We start from the raw sequence: 25,178 nt of genomic DNA, 5'->3' as shown, positions 1-25,178 counted from the left end.
TGAGATCACCCTAAGATCTTCAGAAAAATGTCAGAATGCAAAAAAAAAAAATGTTTGTCCGCAAAAAATTTCAACATTATATTTTTCAAAAACAGTCTTAACATTCTCTAAACTGTAAGCTCAATTGTCACAACTGTTTGCTGGAACACCACAACTCTATGGCATGTCTGCAATATGTCATAACTCACCCAAAGCATTTAATTCATGCTTAAAAAAAAATAGTTATTGTATCAGTAAATTGGCCAATGGCACCAAAATAAAAAGTGTTTTTGTCATCGTGTGAGCCACACTGGTCAAAATGTTTAGATATGTGTTCGCCATGGAAATATTTGTTATATACAAATTTCATGTTTTTCTACTGCTTTCTATACTGTACATGAATGTAAGTTTTGCCTGTGTATCACACTGAGGATTTTTAAATACAGATTCAGACAGTAGGTAGAAATGTATGAAATATGAATTGATGCAAAAAAAATATTTAAACAGTAAATTTATTTTTGTAGTTACATGTAAAATTAAAATTCTCAGTTGCTTGTTTATTTTTGCACACACTATTTATTTATTTCTCTAACACATACATATCCTCCTATTGCTCTGCCATGACAAGAATTTTCAGTTTACACATTTTAACAAAAATAAATCTACTGTAAATACAACTGTATTTAAACAGAACAGATGTACAGTAGCTGCTGTTCAGAGATGTGATGTTCCTCCATGTTCAAAAATGGTGGTGTGTGTGTGTGTGTGTGTGTGTGTGTGTGTGTGTGTGTGTGTGTGTGTGTGTGTGTGTGTGTGTGTGTGTGTGTGTGTGTGTGTGTGTATATGGGTTGATTGGTAAGATTGTGATTCCTATTCATTACAATGGCAGGCCATTGGCCAATTTAGCAAACATTACAAACATTCCATGTCATAAATATTTATGGAATATAACATGTCTGCCAGAATGGATCACTGAATGGATCATTTTGCATGTGATGGAAGGTTGTTTAGAAGTTGTGAAGTTTCACTGAGAATCAACTCATCAGTTTTGATTAACAAGCCATGTGCATTTAGTCACTGTGCAAATTGTAGACAATTGTACTTACTCTTTTGCACACATGTGCCAAAACACAAGCAATTTGCTTAAATAAATAAGAAATTCAAATCTGTTGTGAACAAGAAACTAATTATTCAGAGATCTGAACTTATTTTTTTGATAAAAAAAGTCTCATTTGAGAATTGAGCCAAAGCGATTGAGAAAAACTGTACAATCTCTTACGATCAAACAGCAGACCTGCTGGCTTTAAAATCTCTGATATATTACACCCTGAGAAAGAAGCTTGGGTGTTTTTCTAGAGATGACTTCTTGCACTTACTGATGTTTGTCTCACCACTGATTTCCAACCCAATCATTAGTGATCACTTTCTCAGCCAATGCAAAGCAAGAGGCAGCGGAAACATTCCTTTGATGTGTTAATGGTCTATCAGTTGTAGTGATACGAGTGAGTAATGTGCTGACAGTGGGGGGCAATCACCTCCTTTTAACACTGTTCACAATGCCAGGTCATGGGGGTCACTGAATTCCCAATTAATGACATGGGAACTCCCTTTTTTCACTCCTGACAACACTATCCTTTATTCTGAAAATTGAGACCAGTTGACGATTGATTGTACTTCTGTGCTTTGGGTTTTTTCAGTGTTTTAGTGGAAAAAATGAAAGAATTCATTGGATATTGGAGGTTAAAATGAAAACGCAGAGAATTTCTGACTCAATGCAACTGATTTGGAAAACTAGCCATAGTAACGGAAAACGTCCATAAGAATTTTCCACAAGGTCTTTGTTTGCTGCTGATAAAGAAGCTAGTTCTGTTAAGACAAAAGACAGAATGTTCGAACTCTGTTTTTCTCAATGCTGAAATAAAACCCGTTTGGGCTGATACAGATTTCCCACAGCTGCTTTCTTTACGCAAGGGTCTGACAACAATAAAAGCCATTTATGGATTTTCGGAGCTTTGCGAAAATCCCTCTCAGGCAATAAGGTTTATGTGAGAATGAGGTTACACGACATTAAAAACACAAACATCTTTGCAGAGGGACAGATTGAAAACAGACCGTTGCACTCGAAATTGTCGCGGCAGTATTTCCTGTGCGTTCTCTCACGCAAGCCTAACGACAAGGACTTACAGATTCAGAGGGCCGGTTTCCAGAGAGGGGGGAGTAGGCAACGCGATACTGCAGCACTTCTCCGGATGCCGGCTCCCAGCGCACGTTCAGGGTGTTTGTGGTGGGGTTGTAAACCTGGATGTTCTTGGCAGGGGTCCGCACCACTGTTTCAGACATGAGCAGGAGCAGTATCATAAAACCAAAGACAGTAAAAGGAGTGAGTGGTTAAAGAGATAAAGAAATTTACAACTATTTACAAGACCTTGAAAATAAGAATTTCCTACGTCCGGGTCTAAACAGAATAGTTGCAACGGAAGTTTCAGTGTCAACCACTACAGAATCAAATTAAACATTTCAAAAGGGTCAAGGGAGACACATCTCATGTTTGGATAAATGGTCTGTGAACTAAAACAGAGCCAACTCAATGTGGTTGATACACAGCATTTGGGTTAATCTCAAGAAGTGTTAGGTAAGTTACTCGAAAAAAGAAAATTAATAACTAGCTACTAATTAAATTTTTAACAGTGTAATTAGATTACTGTACTAATTAGTCTCCTTAAAAGGTATTGGATTACTTATTACTAATTACTTTCTAAATCCCATATCAAGCTCGGCTAGTTGAACAATACTAGGACAGACACGAAACTGCACTTTTGATTCTTTCAAATAAACAATATACAAGTGTGTAAATTACTGAACTGATCAAATATTTAAAGGGAGAAGGTTACACTAAAAACATACATTTAACCTAATATAGTCTATACAGTACTTAATGCAATTACATCAGAAGTAACTATAATTAAGAATAATCCCGTACTTTGCTCTTTCAAGGTAAAAGTAATTAAATTACAGTAAATTGGATTACTTCGTAATTGATTGGACCCAATATATTGATACTGATATTTTGAGCTATTTGGCTTGTTGTTTTTGAGTTTATTTTATTGCACACTATCTATTTGTGTCTGTAGATTTCAATTACAAATCATATATTATCTTTAAAGACCGTTTACTCAAAATATTTTTTTTTCTCATGCACTGAACCAGAAAACTCCACTGCAGCAGCACTTATACACCAAACTTTACAGATTTATTCCTATCTACTCTAGTAGATAGGAATTTTTATTCCTTTTTATACATTTTTATTTTTATTTTATACATTTTTATTTTTATTTTATACATTTCATTTCTAAAAACATTGTGAAAATTAATTTTATTCAGGCAGTTGTTTTGATAATGGAATGATAAAAGGAGATTTTCAAAATCCTTTCTGTAAAAACCTTTTACTCTAATATGTCACTAAAATTAAACAAATTTTGAAGCTGGCTTTACCGAATGTTCAATAGATGATTATGGAAGCTTGTTTCCGCCACTGAATAAAGAATAAAAAAGGTAATTGCGACTTTTTATCTTGCAATTCTGATTATTTTTTTTTTGTCAGAATAGCAAATTCATTTCTCATAACTGTGAGATATAAACTCGCAATTGCGAGTTATAAAGTCCGAATTGCGTGATATAAACTTGCAATTCTGAGAAATAAAGTCAGAATCGTAAGATATAAATGCGAAGTTGCAAGAAAGTTTCAGAATTGTGATCTGACTTTTTTTTCCTCAGAATTGGACTTGCGAGTTTATATCTCGTAATTCTGACTTTATAACTTGCAATTGTGAGAAAAAAGTCAGAATTGTTAGATAAAAAGTCGCAATTACCTTTTTTTTTATTCCGTGGCAGAAACAAGTTCTGATTAACACACATCAGGAATCATGACAACATGGAAAGCCTATGGAACGGGCTTTAGATTTCCAACAGCAAAAACCTTGATACTAGTTTTTAAACAAAACTAACACTTGCATCAATGTGGCACAGCCACACAAAGAAAACTGGAAAACAAAGCAACGCAGATGATGGGAAGCAAACCACCACTGGTGGAAAAACAGTGACGCCAACAAAAACCTGTTAGTTTGACTCCAAAATGAGGAGCATTGAGCTGACAACAGTAAATAAGGATGTTTTTATGTCCTTACACCTCCCTGGGTTTTACATTTGGTGAAATAGATTGTTTTGTAGCCCTCGCTCCAGCATCTCCAGTCATTACACCCCATAAAGAAGGCTCATTAAGCCCAGCCTGGAATCACATTTAAAGGGTTGCCAGCACATCGGCATTCCTCCCTTGATGATCAATCCAATAAAGCTGACACAATCTTTGGCCAAGTCTCAGATATTCTATTTATAGGTGCAAAACTATAATGGTAAAGCCAGAAAACTTTGCACCTTCTGGATTGAAATCTTTGGCAAAAGGTTTTCTGTGATTGGGGAGTATATGATGGATGAGTATGGGAATTCTTTGCTTTCCAATCGTGCTAAAATAAGAAGCTGCATGAACTCACAGGTTTTTCCATTCTCCGACATGCGCTTGCCCTCTCCAGGAGCGTATACTGGCACTACTGTTACGGTGTACTCGGTATCAGACAGCAGGTTCTTCAGAACTGTACTGGTAGTGCTTCCAGGAACTTGAGCCTAAGAGAACAAACAATAACAGGTTTTTATTTATTTTTGTGTCTGGTCTCTTCAAAAGTCGCTAGATGTTTGAATGGCTGGCAAAATGTTGCTACGAGCTTGCTAGTGTATTTAGTACATTTCTATGCACTTGTCCAAGTGGTTGCCAGGCTGTTGCTTGGTGGATGGTTATTTTTCAAGTTAAAAGAGCACAACCCATATTCTCTGTGATATTCTGGCCTTCAATACAAGACTACGGGATTTTTTGCATATTGCAATTGAAGTCCCACTGTTGTGAAAATCAAGATTTTAATGTTGTTTATGTGTCTTTTAATAAGCTTTAAGACAACCATGTGTAAATTAATAAGTCAACACCATTGCTGAGTATTTTCTCCTTAAAACTGCAGTGAACCAAAGACAGTCTCAAAAACGCTGGTGTTTCTGACATCACAAACTACCTTGTAATCAATCAGATCAACGTGTGATCGTCAACGAGTGGATCTCTGAACTCCTGTGAGTGAGTGGAGGTGGGGCTAATTTGCATATTCATAGAACCACATGTACTAAATGAGGCAAGGGTTTAGGAGTTACATTCAAGCTATTTTAAGTTGTGAAGAAATTTTTTTTCAAGAAAAAAAACTTTAAATAATGTAATTTTGGTGATGATGAAAATTAGTTTTAAAGGATAAAATTATTGAATACAGGGGGACTTTAAAGTCCTGAAGCAAAAGCTGCTGAATACCACCCTTAACCCCTGATAACGTTACATTTCTGGGTACAATCATTATGTTCTGTTCTTAATTAGATTCAATACAATTCACCAAAAATCACACTATGAAAAAAAATCAGGTAAGTAAACCTTTAACTTTAATACTACTCATACATTACAAAAATGAGAACTTTTTTTTAAACATTTGTTTTTTCACAAAAGTGAACGTTATTACTGTATTATTACTGTATAATGTATTTACATTTATTATTTTAATTATTTAATATATTGTACTTTCTCGAAGCATAAACAGTATAGCATGGAGCTGACAACGACAAGATCATGGGTTCGATTCCAGCAAAATTCACATGCATGAATTGCTAAAAATTAACAAATAAAGAATTTGCCAAATGCCTAAATGTAAATACCCTCAAAGGGTAGTTGAGAAACTGATGACATCAAATACATTTTTTATTTCATTTTTATTTTGGGTCTATGCATCTGCCTCAAGCCATTAAAGTTACGGCTCAAACTGATCCGCTAATGTTACAATCATATTACAATTTTCGTACGCAAATTCCACAACACCAAGCATGTTCATGACCCTAAATGAGAAACAGTCACACAATTTCAAGAAAAACACCTTAGCTTCCCCACTATTTCTGACAGTGTTGCGGGTCAAACTGACCTGGAACATGATATAATAGTTAAGAGGTGCCCTGGGACATACCATGTCTTCTGCGCCCCCTGTGACGGGCTGGTAGTAAATCCTGTATTGGCGTACGCTCCCCTGAGCTGGCTCCCAGCGTACATTCAGAGAGCTGACCGTGGGGTCTGTGACCTGAAGGTTTCTCACACTGCCCAGCGGTACTATGGGAACACACAGAAAATTCTATTCGGCATGTCAACAATGACCTAATTTATGTAATTTACAAACAATTTGAAAATCCATTAATGTAGATGGGTAACCAACAGGTCCTGTGAATGCAGTGAAGTCACATGTTTGGTCACGTACATGTCTTTCCTTGGCCAGAAATGTCTTTGACATCTCCATTCGCGTAGACTGCAGCAACAGTGATGGAGTAGGGAGTATCTGGAATCAGTTTCTGCAGAATAACTGTATTTTTCTTTCCTCCAATTTGTGTCTGTGACAGAGAGAATGAATTGTGTTTATTGTGTAAATGCATTACCTGAAATTAACAATGAGCAGTTCATTTGTTACGGTATTTATTAATCTTTGTTAATGTCAGTAATAAAAATACAGTTACAATTCATACAATTCAAAAATCAAAAAAGTTAATGTCAGCTCAGGTCATTAAATAATATTAACAGATACAACTTGTGATTTTAATAATGTATGCATAAAAGTTAAAATTAAAAGATTAATAAATGCTTTCAAAATTATGTCATTGTTAGCTCATGTTAAATAATTTAGTTAACTAATGTTAACAAATGAAACAATGTTGTTAATCAGGGCTTGACATTAACGTTTTTGCAAGCCAACCAATGTGGTTAGTGGTTTTCCAAAGTTACTAGCCACTCAGCATATTCACTGACTACAATTTTGACATCGATACCATTGGGAAAAATTAGGCAGTAGGTATATTAGGCCGATGTCACTTTAAGATCTGACGCATAGATCCAATATAATTTTGTTACACGTTTTCTTTCTCAACTGATTACAATAACTTAAAACATAACTGACTGTGTTTACACAAATATTTGCCAAGACTGGCATTTTGAGAAATCAGATGTGTTGAGCACTGAAAGTGAAAGTAAGGGGGAAGCGTATTCGCCACCTCTTTCCCCAGCATATGAGGAGCTGGTGGAAGTGATGACTCGTGCCGTGACTAAACTTAATATTGACTGGCCGGCCGAGAAACAAGGCGCCAGTCCCAAAAGCTAGCTTAGTGGGGAAAGCATATATGGCAGCAGGTCAGGCAGGAGATTGCTTACACACCATGGCAGTCCTGCAAGCAAATCAGGCTGACCTGCTGAGGGATTTGGATGAGAGTGAGAGGGTAGGGCCCGATGCAGTTTGAGAGTTGCGTTGGGCCACATATTTTTCTCTCATGGCCACTAAGGAGACCGCCAGAGCAATAGGGCGGTCTATGGCAGCCTTGGTGGCCACTGAGAGGCATTTATGGCTCAATCTAGCTGAAATCAAAGATAAAGATAGAGCCTTTTTGCTGGATGCCCCACTAACGCCTCCTGGTCTCTTCGGCCACTCCGTAAGTACAGACGGCCACTCCGTAAAAACAAGAGAAAAGCAGAGGCATTAAATAAAAAACTCCCTCGTCGCCTCCCAACCCCCTGGGGCTGCTGGGCGTGAGCAGCCCCAGCCATCTAGCTCCTCATATAGGGCGCAACAGAAGGAGAGTGTCGCGTCCCGTGCTCCTCCACAAAGATCATGGAGGCAGGGCCGACACTCTCAGCCGAAGCCTTCGAAGCAGAAGCCGGATCTGAGGACAGTTCTTCAAGCTAAGGCGGCTTCGGCTCAAAAGAGGTCCTGACGCCAGTGATGTCAGACCTCTGAGGGTAGCCCCAACCAGGTTGGAGTGGTATACACCTCAGTATACAATGCCCACTCTACCTCGGGGTCCTCAGGGGGCCGTTCTGCCAACCCCGCCACCCTTGGTGCCTCGGGGCGCAGTGGTCTCCAGCAAGCACACAGCGCAGTGTCAACTCGACGCTGTGTCAAACTCGTACCCTCTGAGAGAGGTTCAAAAACAGTCACTTCGTTTGTTTCCTGCCAGTATGCTTCAGGTCTGTTCCAGTTACACCAGGGTCCAGGCTCATACTAGCCGAGTCAGTGCAAGTGGCGGTTCGGCGTCAAGATGTCATCCTCGCACACATGCAAAAATTGGGGTTGAGACTCAATGCCAAGAAGAGTGTGCTTTCTCCGGTAAGAGAACTACTTTCCTTGGTGTGGTCTGGGATTCGGTCACGATACGGGCCGTCCTATCGCCCACTCTTGTAGCTGCTATCCTCACAGCTACGAAAGAGTTAAAGCTAGGTCAGTCACGCACTGTGAAACATTTAGAGAAACTGTTGGCCTCATGGCAGCGCGTCCAATGTGATACCCTTTGGCCTGCTGTACATGAGACCTTTGCAGTGTTGGCTCAGGACCAAAGGGTTTTCCCTGAGGGGAAACCCACTTCATATGATCAAGATCATGCGGCGGTGTCTCCAAGCCTTGATTATATGGAGGAGACCTTGGTTCCTATCCCAGGGTCCAGTGTTGGGAGCTCTTTGCCATCGAGTTGCGCTCTCGACAGATGCTTCCCTCACTGGCTGGGGAACAGTAATGGAATGCCGCTCAGCTCAAGGTCTGTGGAGGAGTCTTCATCTCTCTTGGCACATCAACTGCTTGGAGATGATGGTGGTCTTCAACGCATTGAGACACTTCCACCCAGATATAAGGGAACATCATGTGCTTGTCTGGTCAGACAACACATCGGTGGTCTCTTACATAAATCACCATAAATCGCTCGCTTCCACTATGCAAACTGGCGCACCAGATCCTCCTGTGGTCCCTAGGGAAAATTCTCTCCCTGAGGGCAGTGTATATTCCGGGGTACCAAAATATAGGAGCAGACATCCTTTTGAGACAGGGGCTAAGGCCAGGGGACTGGAGACTCCACCCCGAGGTGGTCGAGTATATATGGGAAGTTTATGGCCGAGCGGAAGTGGATCTGTTTGCGTCTCAGAACACGACGCACTGTCCACTCTGGTTTTCCCTCACACTTCCAGCCCCTTCGCTATGGTACAGTCATGGCCAAGGCTGCGTCTGTATGCATTTCCCCCAGTTGCTCTACTCCCTGGAGTTCTGGAAAGAGTCCGCCGGGGTGGATTAAGCCTACTACTGGTAGCACCACGCTGGCCAAACCGATTTTGGTTCACGGACCTGATCTCTCTCCTCAACGGCTCTCCCTTGGAGATTCGTCGTTGATGCAGCATCTCGTTCCCTTCTCAGGGAACCTGAGACGTTTTCTTTGGTAATCAACAGCATGTCACTAATAGACCTTTCGTTTTTAGCCCAGAATATTCCATTAAATAAGCTAAAAACAACCACATTATTGTCAGGAACAGCACATCACAAATATGATTGCAGATAGGATTGTTTTTCAGCAAAGCAAAACAGTGTGCAGTTTTATGCTGTTATTTCTGTGACTGCTGCCCGTGTAATTTTGCCTTCTTGATGAAGAAAACAGAGGCTAAAAAAAATCACTGCAATGATTTTAGGACAGAACAACAACACATCTGCACCTACTCAGATACCATGAAAACATGGAAAATAATAAGATGATAGCTGATCCTGAAGACAAAAACATCTTAAAACTATGTAAGATTTGCCAGTCTCCAGGCCAGGCCTGGTTTGCTGGTTTGTCAGTGGTTTTGGGTAAAGTGCCAGGCTGGGAGACTTAATCCAGAACAATCATGCCACTGAAAATAACATCAACCTGTAGGGAATATTAAATGTGCTGATCCAGCTAGTGCAGCTATTCATATAAAATATAATGTCAATAAAACAATACTTAATTTAGATTAAACCTATTCCTGTGCTGTACAGTGAAAGCATTTATCTAAAGACATTATGAAAACTACAGGTCTAAGTTAACAGTGTGAAGGGGGTTTATTTTATTCAGTACGTTACTGTTAAAATTTCTGAGGTCGGTAAGATTTTTTGGATGAAATTTCTTACGTTCACTGAGGCTCTAATGTTCAAAGTAAAAAACAAAAAATTCAATATTTTTGAAATATTATTACAATTTAAAACTGAAGTTGAGGTATTCCCCAATAGCGTCATATCGACGCAGTTCGAGTTCTCTTTCGAAAGGGAACAGCTGTTTTCTATATGAATATACTGTAAAATGTAATTTATTCCTGTGATCAATTATATCGATTACTCCAGTCTTCAGTGTCACATGATACTTCAGAAATCGTTCTAATATGCTGATTTTCTGCTCAAGAAACATTTTTAATTATTAGCAATGTCAAAATCCTTTATGCTGCTTAATGTTTTTGTGGAAATTAAATATATTTTTTAAGAATTCTTTGATAAACAGAAAGTTCAAAAGAGCAGCATTTACTTTGACATAGAAATCATTTGTAAATTTATAAATGTCTTTACTTTTGCTCTGTCAAATTTAATGCATAATTTTTGAAAAAGTATTATTTTTTTATTATTATTTTTTTATTGTACCAACCCAAAACCTTTGAATGGTAGTGCACATGCAGTTTTTATAACCTCATTAATTGACTAATTAATTAAATGATAACGTCTATATGGAATAACTAATCTATCTCCATTGGAATAAAGTTTTACATCTTAATCTCACACTATGTAGTACATGCATGCACAAAATGAGACTAGCAGATTAATGCTGTGATTTGTGTATTGGATGAGCAAATGAAAGGTTATGTGCACATTCAAATCACATTCATAAGAATTCAAAATCACTGGGAAACATGTTCGCAATTTCGTTTTGGTGCTGCTAGTGGAAATGATACACATCACCTGTAATTCAGTCAACCAGATAATATCAACTCAAAAATGTTGAAATGTTCCTTACAGATTGTGATTTTCCTCCTGCAACCGGCACATAGTTGATCTTGTAGTTTTGGACTCGTCCAGGAGCGTGATCCCATTTGGCGGTGAGGGAGGTGGTGGTTGCGTTGAACACCTGGAGGTTTTGAGGAGGTCCACTAGGAGCTATAAGAGAAAATACTGATATTTCAGTTTTGCATTCTAAAACATAATTAATGTCAAATGTCATATCTTGAAAATAACAGACTCACCAGGTGTAACAAGTTTGGTCACTGAGCACGGAGAGAAAGAGTCAGAGTTTGTCAAATTCACATGTGGTGACTGAAATACAGTATATAAAAAAACTCAAGTTTATTAAATGGATTTTGTGGTTTCTTACATGTACGTTGTCTGCCAAAAAGATCTTCGCTCTCAGACTCATCGGGGTAAATGGCAGTGACCGAAACATCATAGAGGGTATCCGGCTCCAGGTTCTCCAAGACGGAAGTGGTGTCCTCATTGCTCAGGATATCCTGAGAGTGTGGTATTAGACGCATTCAGTACTGTACATCTGCTAAACATTAAATTACCATTTACCAGTACTGAGATACAAACAATGCTAAAGCTAGTTACAAACTGCTAGATACAAACAATCACTATTGCATGAAGCGGTGTAAAAAGTACTGAGAAATTGTACATGTAAAGATAGATTTCATGTCAAGAATTTTACTCACTTATAAGTACCTTCTGTCTTCATTTATTTGACAATAAAGAAAAAGACTATTTTAACTTTTAAAAAACTGAGAAAATATTTAAATCATATGACATATATACATGTCTACATGTAATTGTAATGGAGTAAAAAGTGTAAAAGTAAAAGTACAAATATCGGGTAACAATTTACAAAAAGAATCATTAGTTAACATTAGTTAATCTAACATGAACTAATAATGAGTAATACATTTGTTACAATATTTTTTAATCTTTGTTATTATTAGCTAATAAAAATCCATCTGTTCCTTGTTCGTTCATGTTAGTTCACAGTGCATTAACTAACACATTTTAATGTTAACGACATTTGATTTTAATAATGTATTAGTAAATGTTCCAATTAACATGAAATAAGATTAATAAATGCTGTAGAAGTATTGATAATTCTTAGTTCATGTTGACTAAAGTAGTTAACAAATTAAATACTTCACACTTATGATTGCATGTAATATTTATGAATTTATGGGAAGGAGATTAATTAGATGAATCAGAACTCAAGTTGTGTCTCTGATGTCTTACATATTGAAAGTTTGTTTCTCCGCTCTTGGTCCAGCCGATGCGGTAGAGCGCGACATCAGGAGCGCCGTGCTCCCAGTGAGCCCTGAAACTGGTGTGGGTCACTTGAGAGAACCTCAAGTTTTTCGGAACAGGAACAACATCTAAAACCAACAGGAAGAGAAGTTGAGTTTTGGGTTACAATCAAAAATATGAAACATTTAAAAAACAAGTATTATGCCAGATAACAGAGATTATTTACTGATGATGCTGTTACCTGTAATGGCTGTGTTAAGCATTGGGTTTCCGGTCCCAGAATCATAAATCGGAGTCACAGCCACATCATATTCTGTTTGGGAAATTAGATTATCCAGTCCTCTAGACGTAACATCCCCATCAACTTCAAGCTAAATTGAAATATGAGAAGTACAGTTATGGCCACACAATCCCCCAGGTGGTTTCAAATGTCATGACCTATACTACAAGGCAGTTGAATGCTTGAATCTGATTGGTTGATGAACGTTCTAAGGTGTGCAATTATTTTCAGGTAAATGCATGGCTAAAGTAGTTCCAGGCAGGTCTTGACCGCATTACAGTTCCATATCACTTTGTGTAGTTGACTGTAATAACAGAAAATAGGATACAATTCATAACAAGAAAAAACTTGCAGTCCCATGCACTTGATCTGCAATTTTCAATGTCTAACTTCACAATCAATGGAAACATGCAGTTTATTTTTTAATAAATAAAGTATATAGTCTTACCTATAATCAATAGAAAATTAAACTGAATATATAAATAAATTGATAGTCCTGCTGCATGGGTTTTCGCCGATAATATAACAAATAAATAATTATTGATAGGCCTACTTGTTAAAAGGGCTTTGTGTTTCATTTATTATAGTCTACTGTCAATAATAGAAAAAAGAATGAACGAATTAATTAAAACGAATTGAATCAATAAATAAATAATAATATTGACGCACAATGCTTTTCTGTCTCATCACTGCATCCTCTCTATCTCTCTCTCTCTCTCTCTCTCTCTCTCTCTCTCTCATAACCGCATTAATAAGTGCATAAAGCCGGGGACACACTTTAAGGCCGGTAATGAATGTAATTTGATACTTATGACTGATCATGCCCAAACGTGTGTTCAGGGCGTTCAGTCTGTGTTCACAGTCGGTGTTTAAAATCTGCTACAGTCAATGGAAACAGATGGAAACAGTCCTTAAGTGTGTTCCCAGCATTAGTCTGCTATCAGTGGCTCAAACCTCCGTTACTAACTCTAAAATGACGTTTTGGAATTAGCAACGGAGGCATAGGATTAGATGCGTAAGAAATTTGTCCTACATACAAGAGCGTTTTAATGACAGAAACTTGACAAACGTCTTGAAATATATCATCTGAACAATGTTTTTCGAGGTGTGGTAACTGTAGTATAAGCGGAATAATTTACTCCGGGCCGTTGAATTATTAGAAAAATAACGCATACCCGAGGTGGTAATGTGGTCACAACACAAAGCGGACCTCGGGTATGCATTATTTTTCTAATAATTCAACGGCCTGTCGTCAATTATTCCTTACGTAAAGCATAGTCAGTAACACAAACCATTAGATTAAGATAAGGTCTGTGGTGAAAACAAGCTCAAGATATTTTCACGCTTTATTTTACGACATAAAATACATCAGTAATGTTTTTTTCTTGAAAAAGTCGGTAGCTAACAAGTGTCTAATGTGACTACACAGGTACCCAGTAGCCTACTGGCTGGAAGGAGATGCAATTAAAACATCTTTATCTATTGACAAGCAAAATATAAAGAGAAAATATTTCTATATAGAGAATATATTTCCAGCATCCCTGCGTCCATACATAAGACCAGGGCTTGACATTAAACACCCGCCAACCTGCCTAATGCGTGTGTATTTCAGCAGTGGCGTGTAACGCTGTCAATCCTATTAGACACTTTGACGGGTTGAATTTTATATATAATATATACATTTTTCAACTGTAGTGTTTAAAAAGGCATCTGAAATTATAAACTAAGTGCAATGTAGTGTTGTCAAAAGTTAAAAAAAAATCATACATATCGATACTGAAATATCTGAAACACTTCCAATCCTCATTTTCTGCAGAATAGATACACGATACCAGCTGCTCTTTCTCTCTCTCATCTCTCCGACAGGGAGTGACACACAAACTCGTCTCTCCTCACTCACTCCTTTCATTTGCTCCGGATGAATATTGTTGGTGTTACAGGGCTTGAATTTTGGCTTGGGATTGTGCATATTGTGCATTATTTTACTCATTCCCGCAGATTTTGTGTTCATACACATATTGCACACATAAAGCCGCCTCTCAGAATAAATTGAGTTATTTTTCACTGCTTATTGCACTTAAACAGTCAAATAAACACAAAATAATGTAAAAATGCTGGTCTTGGCAAGTATTCAGGTAAACAGAGACAAGTTTTAAAAGAACGTAACAGTTGAGAAAGAAAATACACGTGTAAAAGTATAATGGATGTGTGCATCAGGTTTTAAAGTGACAGCAGCCTAATATACCTGCTGCCAAATTATGAGATAATATTAAAAATATCTATATAGCAGTTTTTCCCAATGGGACCGATGTCAAAATTGTGGCCAGTAAAAGTGCTGAGTGGCTAGTAACTTTAGAAAACCACTAGCGACAGTGGCTGGAGAGCAAAAAAGTTAATGTCATGCCCTGTATGAATATATATCTCAATGGAGCTGACTGTCTTAAAAAAAGTTTTGATGGCATTTTACCTCATCTTACCTCCATATAATGCCTAATAAAATAGAAAACCACTAGTGACAGTGGCTGGAGAGCAAAAAAGTTGATTTTAAGTCCTGCATAGGACTAGCGGATTGGATGGATAGAGTTTATGTTTTACCATGAGAACTCTAAAAAATCAACAAATGGCTTTAATGTCTGCTGCCTTTGATGTGACAGCTCATGCACATCAGAATACTCGCTAGTGAAGGGCTTGGGACTGTGTGCGCCAATAGCCTCGTGGGCAGCGCACCGACTACGCATAGTTGCGTAGTCCGAGTTCAAGTCCCGGCTCGTGGACCTTTCCCAATCCCATCCCCCTCCCTTTCCCTTCAACTTCACTTCCTGTCAACTAACTGTCCTATCATAATAAAAGGCAAAAACACCAAAAATAAATCTTCAAAAAAAAATCATCTTCATCCCTTCTCAGGCTTCCATCCACCTGGGCCCACATTTGTGCGCATGTTTGTTTCATCTTTTAATCCCAGAACGAAGAGTTATGAGCAGCACTGAGTCATGATTAATGCCTCAGGATGTGGAGCAGTGCTGACGCCAAAACTGCCACTGAGAGTTAAAAAAATCATAGTGGGAAAAAAATCCCACCCATAAAATACACATCCCAGAGCACTGGACTGCTGCATGCCACTCCAAACTCCATCTTTTCTTTTTTGTCGGCTGTCTGTTCTAGGAATCTTTGGTAGATGATCGGCGTAACTGAAGCCCTGGAGAGCAGCTGTACTCTTTCGGCAGCTGCTGTCTGCACTGAGTTGTGTAACGTAATTGCTGATATGTTAAAAGGTCCCAAATCCATCAACATGAGTTTCTTGGTCATCTGCCTGGATGCATTGTGTAAACAGACAGGAATCTTTCCAGAGGAAGGCTTCCACAGTGACCAAGGAAGGCTTTGCACATTTGAAAACAAGATTGTTGTTTAACAGCAGATAAGCTGTCCACACAATTAATCTCAAGTGTGGTGCTACACAAAGCGTGGACAGCAGGCCCTCCAGCCTGGCATGTGGCTCGTCAGAAAACATAAATGTTACATGTGCAAATTACTTTTCCCCTCTGCTATTAGACCTCTCCAAAACCCTCTTACTGAAATGCGCTGAACGCCCTTTATGCTTTCTGTGGTTAGCATACCTGCAAATTTCGGCTCAGCAAATTTTCTAAAAAAAATTATTGGATTCATCAGTTGAAGTTGTTTGGGAAAACAGTCAGCTCCATTCAGATATATATTCATACAGGGCTTGACATTAACTTTTTTGCTCACCACCCACTGTCGCTATTGGTTTTCCAAAGTTACTAGCCACTCAGCATTTTCAACGGTCACAACTTTGACATCAATACCATCGGGAAAAACTGCCATAAAGATATTTATAATTTGATCTCATAATATGTCAGCAGGTATATTAGGCTGCTGTCACTTTAAGACCTGATGCACAAATCCATTATACTGTTCGCGTGCGTTTTCTTTCTCAACTGTTTATGTTCACTTAAAACATAACTGATTGTGTTTACGTGAATACTTGCCAAGACCTTTTTTTTTACATGTTTTTGTGTGTATTTGACTGTTTGAGTGCAGTAAGCAGTGAAAAATAACTCAATTTATTCTGAGAGGCGGCTTTATGTGCCTCACTGAGTGTGAGAACAAAAACGAGCAAAAAAAAGTAAATTTATGAGCAATACAGTACGCGCAAAAAAAGTCAAGCCCTGTAACACCAACAACATCCGGAGCAAATGAAACTAGTGAGTGAGGGGAAAATGAGCCTTGGTATCGAAAAATAAAAATTGTTGACAACACTACATTGCACTTAGTTTATTATTTCAGATGCCTTTTAAAAGACTACAATTGAAAAATGCATACATTATCAAATACAACCCGAAAAAGTGGCTAGTAGGAATGACTTTATTACACGCCACTGCTGAAATACACACACATTTGGCGGGTATTAAAAGTCAAGCCCTGTATTTTATCACAAATCTCATGAATGGCTTATTTCAATGTCAGAACAGCTAATTTCGTGAGTTTGCAGGTATGGGTTATGGCCTTACCTCCTTCGCTTCTCCCTCATCTGGCTTGTAAGTGATGATGTATTTACGAACGGCGCCGGGCGAGGCATCCCAGTCCAGTTGCATTGTGCTGTGGGTAGCATCTGTGATCCTCAACTCACCGGATGGAGGAAGAGGCACTATGAAGATGGGAGAGATTCAAGAAAAAGAAAAAAACAGACAAACAAACGATGAGAATGTGATAGTCTGCAAAACATCCCTGCTGAGAGGAAGAAAGCCCTAGTGCCACCTACGGGTCACCCCCTGATCAGTGAGAGGGTCACTGGCGTAATCGCCATACATGGCGAAGACGGAAACGCTGTAGGCCGTGTTGGGGCGAAGTTTCTTCAGCTGGACATCAGTAACTTTTCCTTTCATACGCATCTGTGAAGGTCAACCACATCACAAATCAAAGGGAAGGTTGACTTGTTCACAGGAACATGATGGAATAATCTCTTATGACCGTGCTGAAAAGACCAGCATGAATTTCCAAGCTTGTTTAAGGTGGTCAGTGCTGCTTTAAGGAGGGATATGAAGAATGAACCAGGATTTTTATAAACTAAAACCATTTTAAAAAAAAACTATTTCTTTAATATTAAATTTCTTGAAATCAAATAAACATTAACTGAAATAAAATAAAATAAATTTATTTTTAAAAAACTTGTTTTATTTCAGGTAGATGCAAAGGCAAAATGTATCATTTTTGTTTAGTTTAAGTTTAGTTTAGTTTAAGCACTAACATAACTCAAATTAAATAAATAAAAACTAGAAATTAAAAAAATTACATAAACAACAAAATTACTAAAACTTTAAAATTAAAAGAAAAATTGAAAATATGAAAAGAAAATTTCATTCAAAATATAAAAAAAAAACTATAGTAGTATATTAATGATGCTAAAATAACACTGGGATGTTAACTGAAATGGAAAAGCGAGTGAGATATTTTAACAAAGAGTTACAAAGTTACAGAGAAAAGGATGTTTTTTTAGAAAACCATGATCAATCATGGCCAAGAAAGTAAACATGGTTCATTTTGATTTCATCTTGACTTTAAGCTATTTAAGAAAACGGATGCAGAACTGCTGGAGATCATTATCCAGAACACAACATATGCTGGTCTTTTCAGCAGGGCAGTTTAAGCACAAATACTTTTGAATCCTTTATATAGCTTTCTATAATGGAAGAGAGTCTGATTTCACTCTTGACCTATACATTTTCGCAAACAAAAACCACAGAGAAAGTATTTTGCTCCTATCAAGCAAATTCTCATTATACCCTCTATTTATTTCTGTATCCCAACACTGCAAAAAAAAATTATGTTCCTACAAATTATGTTCTTTTAATTTTTTTGTTCTTACATAATTAAAAAAAAAAAAAAAAAAAATATATATATATATATATATATATATATATATATATATATATATATAAATTCTTACCCCATTGGTAGATTTTTGTCTTGTAAAACTGCATTTCTTCCCTTTCTTTTTAAGAAAACAAGACTTAATATCTTATGTCATTTTGCTTCTCAAGTAAATGCATCTTGATTCAAAGATGTTTAGATTTATGTACTGGAAAAATACTGATGTTTTTTTTTTTCTTTCAGTAAAGATATTATGAGAGGGTCTACCAACTATTATTGTCTAAACTAGCAGCACAAAATCTCTAAGCATATTCTTTCTTTCTAGCTATTTTGAAACATCTGCTCTCTGAGACAAACCCTGTGGACATCAGATTCTAGCCAGAACTGAAGTAGAGATCTCTGGATCTTCCCACTATGTGAAATACTTGAAAGAGAAACAGTGCTAAAAAGCCCCAGAGCACTAATGAGCGTTATTTTCCAAAAGCTGCAAAATAAAGCACGTTTCTGAACCCATTAAATGTAGACCTACCACCTTTGGTATCTCCAATATCTCCAAAAATGCTTTCCATTTCCTCTTTCTTCTACAGTATGTCATAGTTGTTGACAGATTTGAGCTGCATAAGACAACTGGGTTTCCATTAGAACATTTGGTCCCTTCCAATAAGTACAAAACTATTTTCATTTACACTTTTTTCACTTATTTTTTAAATATCCATCTTCATATTGAAGACTGCACTGCACTTTCTTACTCTGTGTTTTTTACTTATTTTTCAGTACAAATATCTAAACATTCCTAAAACAAGATACATTTACTTGAGTGTTAAAGCAACACCAAGGAACTTTTCCTCTGCGGTCACGCTACAGGTTGGAAGCGGAATTGTCCATTACCGCTGTCGTAAATAATTTAGCCTACCGCAGCTTACTGTCGCACGCGCACGCTCGCTGTTTATCCAGCACCGGAAAAGCCTGAGCTGGTAACACTTACATTGGACATTTCAGTCCGGCCAAATTCCTGTCTGTCTCGAAGACAGAGCCTCTGGACACTTGCTTTTAGATAAGGGATCCAACCCAAGGGACTGCAAAGCTGACAGTGAACTACTCGTCCCGGATCTCAGAGACGGGGTATCCATGAGAGCATGATTCAGCATAGCGCTTACAACCCTTGCCAGCGAGGAGAGTTTCTCTGCTTGATCCACAGATCTACCCAGCGCTTGTGTTTCAAAACACTGAGGAGGCCTGAAAAGGCCTAAGGACTGATCTAACTGGGAGGCCATCAACCATCTAAGCTGTAAGATAAGCTGTTTACACAGCGCCTGCAACCATCTGACCAGACTCAGGAGGCTGAGTACTCATAGTGACCCTCAGTGAAGGGAGCACATGGCCTGCCTGGTAGGCAAACCAGGCTGTAGGCTAGATAAACGCGCAAGCTCGCCTTCAGAAGCTGCCTGCTAACGCCAGCTGAAATGATAGCAAGCGACCACTAGCTGCCAGAAACCAGCGTCGCTGGGAGACCACTTAGAAGGAGGCCTGGTGATGCCTACTACCTGATAACCAGAGGGCTGGCTACCTAGTGCCCATATTTGCCCATCCTCGGGACTTCACCTTCAGAGAGGCCTGATGAGGCCTACTACCTGCCTTCAGGGAGGCCTTGAGAGACCTACTACCTGATAACTAGCTAACTAGCCAGTCTATTCTGCTACACACATATACCATTGGGAACCATACTACACCAACACAAATATTGAGGCCACCCACAGGGCGCCTAATAAGGCTAGCTACCTGGTCGCAGCTAAAATGTATGTCCCACAACGTTAGAACTCCTTTCCGAGGAGTCCTGTTTAAGGCTTACTACCCATCAGTGAGTCTACTGCCCAAACAACTAAGGCCAACAACCTGAGGTTAGCTGGCCTACCGCGCCCTCTTGGGGGCTGCCCAGTTAAGGAAGCCTGCTGAGGCCTAATACCTAACGGCGCAGCCTTCGTTGGCAGATAAGCTGTTTACACAGCGCCTACAGCATCCTGGTACCTAATCACACTGCCCATGTACTCAGCAAAAAACGCAGCATCCTTTAAGCAAGGGAAGTACAACATACACCACTCTGCCTCAACGGAGGCCCCAGATTTAGAGGCCTACCATCTGTATGCATGGGCGTTAGCTCATGGCAATGCTCCGGCTGCATGGGAGCAAACTTCGAAAACCAAAAAGAAGTGAAGGTCAGACCTTTCCGCTATACCCGAGCCATAATGGTGCGAGGTAGGATAATACAGAACTGAAAGTGAAGTACTCAGACCTACCCTGTATAGCGCCCTGTCGCTCGCACACAGACACACTCGCGCACTATCGAGAGGAGAGGGCTATGATATAATCATGCCCTCAGGGGAGATGATCCATCTCTGACGCTGTGTGCGTTTGTGCTGGATCACCTCCCTCAGATCCCTCTTCTTGAAGGAGTCTATTAACTTTCCAACCACGGAGGTGCCGAAAAGCTCAGAGGGGGAAACCAGCGAATCGAGGAGAAAGCCTTTCTCTTTCTCCCCGATGTCAGCCAGGTTCAACCACAGATGTCTCTCTGTGACCACTCTCGCCACCATCGACCAGCCGATCACGGCAGCAGTCTGTTTGGTGGCCGGGAGAGCTAGATCTGTGGTGTGGCGCAGCTCAGTAACCGCCCCCTGGTCGAGATCCCCCAGCAGATCAGCCTGATATACCTAAAACACCCCCATGGTGTGCAGGGCAGCACCGGCCTGACCCGCTGACGTGTATGCTCTGCCATTCAACATCAGAGAGACTAGCCCGCTGATGTCAGTGAATACGGGCAAAATATGGGTTCTTCCATGTCATCTCGATGTATGGACATTGGGAAGAAATGGAAGGCTTACCTGAGCTGGTGGTTTATGACTGGGGAGAAACCGATCTTATCGCAAGTTATTTCTCCCCCAATGCGCAGCCACAGCAACTACAGCCTGCCCAAGGCGCGTTCCATAACACCAACCCGCTCTGCATACTTTGGGCAAGATGGTTGAGAAGATTCAGGATCTATCCGATTATCACCAGCCTCATCAGCCATCTCCTGTTTGTCCGGAAGAGCACTCGCTGACGGACTAAGTTCTCTTTTCTTTTTTATAGAAAAGCTTTCGTCATCCACCTCCAGCTCACCCTCGTCAGCTGCCAACTCTCAAGGCGATCAGCAAGCTCCATCTGGGAACCCCATAACGCATGTCGCCACTCTGCTTTTTAAAAAAAAAAATTTGCACAAGCGGAACCTGAGCTGCGTGGTCTAGACGTCGAACCCTCTTCTCTCGAGAAGAGGGCAAGACGAGAGTGGAGCGTTCTCAAAGAAAAACACTCACAATTTGCACAGGCAGTTCCCTCGGGACCTGCCTGTGCGCGCTCTTCCTTCCCAGACAGAAAACGCAAAGTTTTTGTGCATCACAATATCTTCAGCACGGGTCTGTACACTTCTCAGTGCATTTCATAATTACCTGCATTTTCAAGCGCTTAAAGACAGAACAGTCCCTGAAGACGAAAAGATGATTATCATGTTTGCAAGGCGCCCTTATATACTTCCAGGTCGCACGTTAATGATTCATGGGCTGTAACCGGTCAATTTGATTGCCGTGATTGGATAGTAATTTCAGACACCTGTCACACCTGAGGCGTTCCCCCTTAGCATGAATTGACGCAGTGCGAGTTCCCATTCGAAAGGGAACTTATGTTTCTAATAAGTAACTAGATAAGACAACTTAGGGTGTGAGTGTGTGCAGACTACATTGTAGAACAAAACTTCAAAGTATAGTCAAAGATATGCTTCATTTTACACATAATTTGAAAAAACCCATAGGAAAAACTCAAAGGATCCCGTTGCGAATTAGACTTCGGGGTTGTGACATCATACCTGCACCACTCTATTGATGAGTTCAAGTTCTCCTGGGAAGTTTGCATTTACGAGTTGGGAAGACGTTTTTACGACGTCAGGTGATTTTAAGTCACTAATGTTCATGTTAATGTTTGGATTAGTTTATGAAGCCACTTTACATTGTTATTTTACAATGCTATAATATTTTGTGCAGGGAATAAGCTTATTTTGTTGTAAATAAAAATTTGACAATAGCCATGTTTAAATTACAGATTTGCGCAAAACTTTTGATATTTTCTAAATGTCGATAAAAAACTGTTGCGAAATGAGGGTGTTTCCATTAACCTATGTTATGAGACTAAAACGTCATATATTGCTATTGCGATAAGTCATTCCCAAAAATCATGGCAACGGATGTTGGTAGGTTTATGTATATCCCAGCTACCGCACTAGCCATTATTTTAAATGGAAGGAGACGTAGGCTTGTTATTCAAGCATTAATGGCAAGGAAAGCCACTTATATTTGTGAGCTGCACATATGAGTTGTTTCTCCCTCATATCTGCTTCAAGGTCTTGATAAATTGTGGCGTTTATTTGTTTTTTTGAATCCAGTATCCCCGTAATACTATTGTCTTTTTTGAGTCTTAATTTATGAGTCTCGTCATCTGTCCAAACACACCGAACCTTCTTTAGTGAATGATTGACGTTTACTTACGCTAGGTGACTTTTAAATGCATTTCCATTGCAGTTTTGCAAAATATTCCTTTTTCGAATTGCCTGAAAAACCACCTTATGCGAGCTTTTTTGCGATATATGGGAATTTTTGCGAAATTTACATGTTTCCATTGGACGTAAATTCAATTTAGATTTGCGCAATTTGAAGGGTAATGGAAATGCGGCTAATGGCACTGTTAAATACCATTAAGTATTGTGATATTCCACCATGTTTCTCACTGACATGCCCCCAACTGGTAAACTCTGGGCTAAAAGAAAATTCAGAGCTTCCAGTTCGTATTTCAGACATTGTGGTGGCATTCATGTGCATTCAATTGATAAATACAATCTTATCGACATGACTTAAACGCACCATGTTTGACTCTGGTAAGCCTATCCATAGCAGGCTGGTGGGGGTGGCCTTGGACGGCAACATGCCCAGTGCAATTATGGGTGTTGAAGTTTCCCTACCTACCGATATTTGTCAAAAGGGAAGGCAACAGCATTTTTTCTTTGTTTTTCTCTAGTCAGGTCTCAGTCTCTAGTCAAAAAATGCCACGTTTTATTGAAAGTATCCCTTTAAGTAATTTTAAGTCAACTAAGTAAGAAAATGATTTTTTTTTGCAGTGTGGACAATGTGAGATTGGGCTAGCAGTTTGGGCAGTGGTTAAACTGTGTCGTCACCGTACCTCCAGCTCTTCAGAGGGTTCAGTGGCGTTTAGAGCATTGTAGAGAAGCATGTAGCCTGTGGCCCCTTCGGCCGCATTCCATCTCACATTCATGGTGGTGGAGCGCACCTTGTAGATGTTCATGTTCCTCACAGCACTGCGAGGCACTACAGAGGGGAACATGACTTTTCTCTCTTTCTCTTATTCATTTCGATCCCTGACTATCCTTCTAAGCGAACTGAAGCTCGGATGGGAACATGGAAGCATTCCAGGTGGATTGATGGATGCGTGACCAGGTGGAATGATAGACGATGGTTGGATGAGAATGATCATGGGATACACGCGTGATGGAAATGATTTACAGACTGACAGACAGATATGCAAATGTAGACATATTCACGGCAAAAAATATTTTCTTACTATGGTATTTTTGTCGTTTTCCTAAACGAAATCTTAACATTCTTAAATCAAGATTTACTTGAGAATCAAAATGACTTAAGATCAAAATAAAGTTTCTGTATTAACTTGATTAAATCAAGAACAAATATCTGCCAATGTGGTAAGAATAATCAACTTAATTCAAAGGTAAAAAAAGATTATTTTTCTTACCCCACTGGCAGCCATTTTTTCTTGTTTAAAGCATAAACTTGGTTAAATTTGATACATTTTTCAGAAAACAAAACTTAATATGTCATGTCATTTTGCTTCTCAAGTAAATGTGACCTTTGATATTTGTACTGGAAAACAAGTCAAAATACTGAGTAAGAAAATACTTTTTTCAGTGTAAAGACAACATGTTTGTACATTAAATCACACAGTGACACTTTGCGGTGCAAAGCAGGCAGCATCATGCCGTATGAAACACGGTCACATTCAAAGCTCTGTGAAAGGAATATGATGGCATTAGGGTTAAATGTGGCAAATAGAGTACGGCAATAATAGCACATTTATTAGCAATGTACATTGCGTAGCATTTTAATTGCACCTTCTCATTGTCTGGCTAAACGTCTGCAAATCCTGGTCATTTTTAACCAGTAAAGATGTAAAATATCAATAATTTGCTTTACAGTAACATACAGTAAATCTATTATGCTCAGCAAGGATGCACTGATTTGATCACACAGTAAAACAGTAATATTGTGAAATATTAATACAACTGTTTTCAATGGGAATATATTGTAAAATGTAATTTAATCCTGATTAAAGCAGAATTTTCAGCATCATTACTCCAGTCTTCAGTGTCACATGGTTCTTCAGAAATCAGTCTAAGAAGATGTTTTGCCGCTCAATAAACATTATTATTATCAATGTTCAAAACAGTTGTGCTGCTTTATATTTTGTGGAAACCATGATACATATTTTTTCAGGATAATTTGATGAATAGAAAATTTTAAAAAAGCCAATAAACGTCTTTGCTGTCATTTGAATCAAATTAATGCATCCTTTACTGAATACAAGCGTTAATTTCTTTCAAATAAAACTTTAGATATGTTTTTGTGAGAATCAGCCAAGTTTTGTGTGACACAATACATGTTAATGATTACTTTATATAAATACCATGGTATTTCCATGGTACTCCAAGGTAAATTTACCATATA

General features: G+C 38.8%; 1 protein-coding gene across 7 annotated transcripts in view; it reads right to left on the bottom strand.

Moving 5' to 3' along the window:
* The window catches only part of col12a1a (collagen, type XII, alpha 1a), a 101,379-nt gene that overhangs the window by 34,479 nt on the left and 41,722 nt on the right, over positions 1-25,178 (bottom strand). For 4 of the 7 annotated variants that reach the window (XM_077238601.1, XM_077238598.1, XM_077238597.1 and 1 more), the window contains 12 exons: positions 23,602-23,747; positions 17,234-17,363; positions 16,983-17,119; positions 12,418-12,547; positions 12,165-12,304; positions 11,275-11,407; positions 11,147-11,167; positions 10,921-11,060; positions 6,360-6,489; positions 6,075-6,214; positions 4,527-4,656; positions 2,164-2,306 (listed from right to left, as the gene is read on the bottom strand). In XM_077238601.1, coding sequence (XP_077094716.1) covers positions 2,164-2,306; positions 4,527-4,656; positions 6,075-6,214; positions 6,360-6,489; positions 10,921-11,060; positions 11,147-11,167; positions 11,275-11,407; positions 12,165-12,304; positions 12,418-12,547; positions 16,983-17,119; positions 17,234-17,363; positions 23,602-23,747 — 1,520 coding nt within the window. The remainder of the gene's footprint in view (positions 1-2,163; positions 2,307-4,526; positions 4,657-6,074; positions 6,215-6,359; positions 6,490-10,920; positions 11,061-11,146; positions 11,168-11,274; positions 11,408-12,164; positions 12,305-12,417; positions 12,548-16,982; positions 17,120-17,233; positions 17,364-23,601; positions 23,748-25,178) is intronic. The other 3 variants (XM_077238599.1, XM_077238604.1, XM_077238602.1) reach the window with 1 other exon arrangement.

Source organism: Siphateles boraxobius, unplaced genomic scaffold (assembly GCF_051911475.1).
Source record: "Siphateles boraxobius isolate OS27281-9 unplaced genomic scaffold, OSU_SipBor_1 22, whole genome shotgun sequence".
Classification (NCBI taxonomy): Eukaryota; Metazoa; Chordata; class Actinopteri; order Cypriniformes; family Leuciscidae; genus Siphateles; species Siphateles boraxobius.
The sequence above is the reverse complement of the archived record's forward strand: the minus strand, read 5'-3'. Positions and strand labels throughout refer to the sequence as shown.